Source organism: Oryctolagus cuniculus, chromosome 16, assembly GCF_051225735.1.
Source record: "Oryctolagus cuniculus isolate XC-2025 breed Fujian yellow rabbit chromosome 16, ASM5122573v1, whole genome shotgun sequence".
NCBI classification, from domain to species: domain Eukaryota; kingdom Metazoa; phylum Chordata; class Mammalia; order Lagomorpha; family Leporidae; genus Oryctolagus; species Oryctolagus cuniculus.
In genome coordinates this window covers 24,999,908-25,006,771 of record NC_142882.1, presented here as the reverse complement: position 1 = coordinate 25,006,771, position 6,864 = coordinate 24,999,908, and the positions used below count along the sequence as shown (strand labels likewise).

At 50.7% G+C, this 6,864-nt stretch overlaps 1 protein-coding gene across 1 annotated transcript; it reads right to left on the bottom strand.

Annotated features, from left to right (window-relative positions):
- Nucleotides 1–697: 697 nt before the first annotated feature.
- LOC138845882 (female-specific lacrimal gland protein-like) lies at nucleotides 698–4,130 on the bottom strand. Its single transcript, XM_089316026.1, has 7 exons — nucleotides 4,004–4,130; nucleotides 3,722–3,861; nucleotides 2,928–2,998; nucleotides 2,245–2,355; nucleotides 1,487–1,588; nucleotides 1,197–1,232; nucleotides 698–860 (listed from the first exon to the last, which is right to left on the bottom strand). The coding sequence occupies exons 1-6, from the start codon at nucleotides 4,076–4,078 to the stop codon at nucleotides 1,216–1,218; spliced, it is 516 nt and encodes a 171-aa protein (XP_089172152.1). The 5' UTR covers nucleotides 4,079–4,130; the 3' UTR covers nucleotides 698–860; nucleotides 1,197–1,215.
- Nucleotides 4,131–6,864: the final 2,734 nt, after the last annotated feature.

The window sequence follows — 6,864 nt, the reverse complement described above, 5'->3', positions numbered from 1 at the left end:
TGCACCTGCTAGATACCCAGATGGAGCCCTGGAGACCCAGATCCAGGGGTGGGGGAGGGGCGGGGGTCTCCGCCCTTAGGGACACTCACTGGGGCTGGGCGATCCCTCCCTTCCCCCGAATCTGGGCTCCACAGCCCAGAGGTGCCAGGGCACCATGTTTTCCCACGGTTCCCGGATTGTCCCATGGTCCTGGCCTGGTGGCCACTGGGTTGTCCCAGCTTTGTTGAGGTCCCAGCTGGACCAGAAATGGAGCTCCTGGGAGCCATGAGCACGTGCTGGGGACACGGATGGAGCCCCTGGTGACCCAGATGGAGCCCTGGAGACCTGGATAGATCCCTAGGGACCTCTGGAGCCCCAGATAGATCCCTGGGGACCCGGATAGAGCTCCTGGGAGCCCTGTGCACCTGTTGGGGACCCGGATGGAGCCCCTGGTGGAAGCTCAGGGCCTAGAGATGGGGCGGGGTTATCATGATTGGCAGCCAGAAAGAGGCGGGACTATGGTGATTGACAGTCCTGATCCCCAAACCTGTGTCCCCACAAGGCGCAGGTGGTGGGGAAGACGGTGCTGGAGTAGGAGTCCCAGGGGTTTCTGGGAGCCAGAAGTGGGGTCCTGGCTTCTCCCAGGGGATTCTGGGAGCCAGATGTGGGGATCCAGCCATGGAACATTCCAGAAAGACCACAGAACCCACAGTCGTGTGCAATGCAGTTTATGGCGTAAGTGAGAGAGAGGAGCAGAGAGAGGGTGAGCTGGGGACAGAGGCTTCCAGGACATTCTAGAACATTCCAGAACATTCTGGAAGCTTCCAGTGGCGATTGCGTCCGAGGGGCAGGGAGACGTCGGTGAGAGTATCTCGGCTGTTCTGTTGCGGGGAGGGGGGAAACGGAGAAAAAAGGGATGTTTTGGAATGTTAAATAATGTTCAAGAACATTCCAGAGAATTCTAGAACATTCTGGAACAGTCTGCAACATGGCCACACCCACTGGGGCGACCGTGGCCGTGTTGGGAGCATCTAGAATATTCCAGGGAATTCTAGAATAATCTGGACAATCTAGAACATGGCCCCGCCCACTGGGGGGCAATTGTGGCCTTGGTGGGAACATCTAGGGCATTCCAGAACATTCTGGGATATTCCGGAATGTCCAGAATGCTCTCCTGGGGAGGCGCGGGGACCAGCTGGCACCATGGCTCTGCTCACCGGGGCCTCGGCATTGGTGTCACTGGGGACAGGTATCTGTCAGGGAGAGAGAGACACAGCTGAGTCAGCACAGGGTGGCCCATGGGCTGCACAGAACGTTCCGGAATTTTCTGGGACTCCCTGGAACATTCTGGATTTTTCTGGAGCCCCTTGGAACGTGCCAGCCATGCCCCCTCCACCCAGCTCTCACATGCCGGCCCCGCCCCTGACTTATAGCCATGCCCACCATGGCCACGCCCCCACTCCCACCTGGCCATACCCCCTCCACCCCGGCCACACCCCAGGCTCACCCGTGCCGGCCACACGATCCACATTCTCCCTGGGGATCCCAGTCTTCTCCGTCAGCGCCGTGAACCGCGCCAGGTGCTCGTCACTCAGCTCCTGGTCCCAGGCTACAGGGAATGCTGACTGTATACACTCACCCTGTCTAGTTGGCGCCCACTGCATACCGCCAGGTTCAGTGTTGACTGTATACACTTACCCTGTCTAGTGGGTACCCACTGCTTAATGCCAGGGCAGCACAAGGTCAGCACCGACTGTATACATTCAGGGTGCCTCTGTCTAGTGTGCATCAGCTATATGCAGTCAGGGTGCCTCCATCTAGTTGGTGCCCTCAGTGTACCACTGGGGTTGGCGCCAACTGTATGCACCTAGGCTGCATACTGCTGGCCAGACCCACCTGGGGCAGCATGCGGTTGGTGCTGTCTACACTCAGGGTCAGGATGGCTCTGCTAGTGTGTGCTGACTGTATACAGTCAGGGTCATGATGGCTTTCTCTCTCCAGTATGCACCGGCTGTGAACAGTTGACCAAATGCACCCAGGATAGGATGGGGTCAGGATGGCTCTGCTTAGTAAGTGCTGACTGTATACATTCAGCAAAAACCATCTGGATATCTAGTAGGTGCTGACTGTATACACTCGCCCTGTCTGGGAGTGCCAATTGTATACGCTCACTTTATCTAGTGGGTGCCAAATGTATACAGTCGGGGGCAGGCTCTCTCTGTAGTGGGTACCGGCTGTATACACGCGTGTGTGTAGGGTGCTCACCGGCGGCAAGGGTGATGCGGCTGACGGTGCCATCAGCACCTACGTTCTGGCCGAGGAAGACAATGTGGCCGTTGTCCTGCTCCAGGAACTTGAAGTAGTTCTGGCCCTCAACTGTGGGGAAGAGGTGGGCATTTGGGGCATGCCAGGGCATGCTGGGACATTGTGGAACATTTCAGGGCATTATGGAGCATGCTGGGACATTCTGGGGCATGCTGGGACATCCCAGAAGCTTTATCTAGAACATTCCAGAACGTTGTGGTATTGTGTAGAACATTCTGGAACATCCTAGAATTATCTGGTGCAAAATTGGAAGATTCCGAAATGTTCTAGAACATTCCAGGAGATTCAGAAATGTTCTAGAACATTCCAGAAAAGCATCATGGACCATTTGTGGAAACATCTGGAAAATGCTAGAACACTCTGGGACATTTCTGGAAGACTGTGGAACATTCTAGAGCAAATCCGGGATATTCTGGGAATTTTCTGAAATATTCTGGGACATTCTGGAACATTGTAGAACATTCTAGAACATTCTGCAAAGCTCTCTTCCTGGAATATCACCTGAAGTCACCTGCGACCCCCCCAGGGCTGTGCACAGACAGTCCCACCCCCACCCCCTGCCCCTGCCCCATGGAATGTCCTGAAATTTTCTGGAACGTCCCAGAATCCCCCCCTGCACTCACAGTCAGTTGCGTAGACACCATCCGCGTTCCTCTGGGCCACAACTGTGTGCAGGGTGCAGACCCCGTTTTCCCTGGGTGGGGGGATGGGCCGGGAGGACAGTTCTGGGATCCATTACTCCTGCATGCCTGGTCTCTGGGCTCAACTGCTCCTGCCTGGCCTGCTCTCTGGGATAGATTGCTCCTGCCTGGCCCACCCACTCGATGGCTCTGGGATCAACTACTCATGAATGCCTGGTCTTTGGGATTGATTACTCCTGCCTGCCCTCTCTCTGGGCTCAGCTCATCTTCCTTGTGTCTCTGGGCTTGACTGCTCCCCCCTGGGCCATCTGCTCTCTGATTCTGGGCTCCACTGCTTTACCCGTCGCTCTCTCTGGGTTTGACTGCTCTCCCCTGACTCTCTGGGTTCGACTGCTCTTCCCTGGCTCTGTCTCTTGGCTTGACTGCTCCTGTCTGCTCTCTCTCTGGGCTTGGCTAGTCTTCCCTGTGTCTTTTGGATTGACTGTTCCCCCTGGGCCATATGCTCTGTGACTCTCGGCTCGACTGCTCTCCCCTGGCTCTCTCTGGATTCGATTGCTCCTATCTTCCCTGCTCTCTGACTCTGGACTCCACCGCTTCCCCATCTCTCCCTCTGCCTAGCCCGCCTGGCCCCACCCCTGCTCACTTGACATCTAAGCGGACTGTCAGCTCTCTGACTCTGGGCTCGACTGCTCTCCCGTCTCTTGGATCCACTGCTCCCCCCTTTGTCTCTGACTCTGGGCTCGGCTCGTCTCCCCTGGCCCCGCCCCCATGCTCACCTGACGAAGAAGGTGATCGTCAGTGCGTTGCAGCCCTCGTCACACTGAATGTTTCGAAGCAGCACCCGCAGGGGGCCGCCGTCCGCGGTCAGGGCGGGGTTGTCAGAGGCAATGGCGACGGTGCGCCAGGGCCCAGAGACCTGAAGAAATGATGCAAATTGATGATGCGAATTAATGATGCGAATTAGTGATGCAAACGAATGATGCAAAGAAATGATGCGAACTAATGACGTGAACTAATGTGAATTAATGATGCGATTTAATGACGCAAATTAATAATACCTGGGTGGGGTCAACGTCGGCACAGGCCACGCCCACCACGAGGGCGAGGAGGAGAGCCTTCATCATCGTCCTCATCCTCGTCTTCGTCCTCGTCTTCGTCGTCTTTGAAGCCGTCTGGAGCCGACTGGGACCCGGCGTCTATTTATAATTGGGGCTGGGGGGGGCGGGAGTAGGCGGGGCCGAGGTCGTGCAAACATTTGGGTTGCCGCCAGGGAAGGGAGGAGGTACCTGAATGCTCCTGGAGATTTCGTCATGGATTTTGTGGGGCTTGGAATTTTCCAGAACACCTGGTGGGTGTTTCCGGGGTCTTAGAATGTTCTAGAATTCTATGGAATTTTCTAGAATGTTCTTAAAACTTTTTAGAATAGTCTGGAATGTTCTGCAATGTTCATAGAATGCTCCAGAATGCCTGGTGAGTGTCCTCAGGGTCTTGGAATGTTTCTAGAACATCTGGGGAATATACTTAGGATTTTCTAGAAATTTCTAGAATGCTTTTAGAACTCTCCAGAATGCCTGGTGAGTGCCTGGGGGGGTCTTGGAATTCTCTAGAATGTTCTAGAAGGTTTGTGGAGTTTTCTAGAAATTTGTAGAATGTTCTAGAACATCACAAAGCGCCCAGTGAGCATCCTGGGGGGTCGAGTACCTCCCCTGATGGGCTGGAAATTTCCACAGCCCCCAGAGATGGGCACGTGATGTCCTGGGTTGGCCTTAGCCTCAGGCCCCCCTCCCACACTGTATGTGTGCACGTGGGTTGTGTGGCCTGTGTAAATGTCAGCTGGGCTGGGTGCGGTGCCAGGAGGCCCATCACACCCAGCCGGGGAATTTCCACTCAGACCTGCATCCCAGCATCCCCCCAGACTCACTTGGTGGCATTTTGGAGCATTCTAGAACATCCTAGAAAATTCTAGAACATTCGGGGAAAAGTCTGGACCAGCCTAGAACATTCTGGGACATTGTGGAACATTCTGGAACATCCCGGGAAATTCTAGCACGTTCTGGAGAGGAATGTTCCAGAGTTGTCCAGAATCCAGATTTTTCTGGCATCTTCTGTGCCTGGGCGCCCAGGCATGACCTCAAGTTCCATGGGGAGGTCACTCCAGGTCTCTGTGTCTCAGTGAAAAAACTGGCTCAGACCAGTTCCACAGCGTGAAATCCTTTAATCCGATTTCTCGATCTACTTGCCCTGGGCTCAGGCTGGCTCCGGCCAGAACAAAGTGGCCAGGAGAAGCATGGGAGTGTGTGCCAGGACCTGCCTGAGACCACCTGGCACCAAATCTGGAAGATTGTATGGCATTTCTGGCTTCTGGAATTTTCTAGAATGTTCCAGGATGCTCTAGAACATAGCTTTTTTTTGGGGGGGGGGGTCAGGAAATCAGGTTTTCTGACAGAAGTTGAAAAAAGGCCAAAGGTGAGTCTTTCATGAAAAAAATGCTTTAAAAAAATTTCTGGAATATTCCAGAATGTTGTAGAGTGTTCTTTCCGTCAAAAATCCATTTTTCTAACAAAAAAAGTCAATAAATGACAAGAAATGGCCTATGGAGAAACAACATGGAAGCAAATTTCTAGAACATCCTAGAATGTTCTAGAAAATTCTAGAATGATGTTTCTGTCAGGAAACCTGTTTTAGAACATTCTTTCAGTGAGAAGATCCATTTTTCTGACAGAAAAGTGTCAAAAACATGACCCAAAATGAGGTTTCCATGGAAAAAAAAATTTTAAAAATTCCAGAATATTCTGGAAGGTTCTTTATGTAAGAAAACCTCTTTTACTGACAGAAAAAATCTAAAAACATGAGAAAAATGGCCTAGGGATCTACAATCAACACACAAAAGCAATTTCTAGAACTTTCCAGAGCATTCTAGAAACATTCTTTCTTAAAACCTGTATTTCTGACCAAAAAAGGTAAAAAAATAATCGCCCAAAAATGATGTTTCCATGAAAGAAATCTTAAAAAAAAAATCCAGAATGTTCCAGAATGTTCTTTTAGTTAGGGAACCCCTGTTTCTGACAGAAAAAGTTTAAAAAAAAAATGAGAAAAACTGGCCTAGGGAATATCAAAAAGAAATCAATTTCTAGAACATTCTTGAATATTCTTTCAGTCAGAAAGCCCATTTTTGTGACAGGAAAAGGTCAAAAAAAGATAAAAATCTGTTTCCCCAGAAAACAAATCCTCAAAAAATTTCCAGAATATTGTAGATTGTTTTAGAAGGTTCCAGAATGTTTCTTTCTGTTAAAAAACCTGTTTTTCTGACAGAAATTTTTTAAAAAGGTCAAAAAACAGCCTAGGGACAAACAACATGCAAGCGACTTCTAGAAACAATCCAGAACTTTCTAGAACATTTTTTCAGTCAGAAAACATGTTTTTCTTACAGAAAAAAAGGTGAAAAAATGAGCGAAAATAAGGTTTCCATTAAAAAAAAATCTTAAAAAAAACCAGAATGTTCCAGAATTTTCTAAAATTTTTTTTTAAGTCTGAAAACCTGTTTTCTGACAAAAAAGGTTTTAAAAAATGAGAAAAAATGGCCTAGGGGCCAATAATCAACATGGAAGCAATTGCTAGAACACTCCAGAACATTCTAGAATATTTTTTCAGTCAGAAAATCCGTTGCTTTGACAGAAAAAGGTCAAAAAGCAACAAAAAAAATGAGCTTTCCATGAAAAAAATATAAAAAAAAAATTCCAGAATGTTTTGTCACCCCCAGAATCTGCCCCAGGAGCTCCACCCGGGCCCGCCCCCGCGAGCTCCCAGCAGCTTCCCGGGTCCCAGGCCAACTCCGCGAGCTGCGTCTGGGTCCCACAGGGGCTCCATCCGGGTCCGCAACACCTTCCTGGGGACCCGTTCACCTGCCAGAGGAGACCCG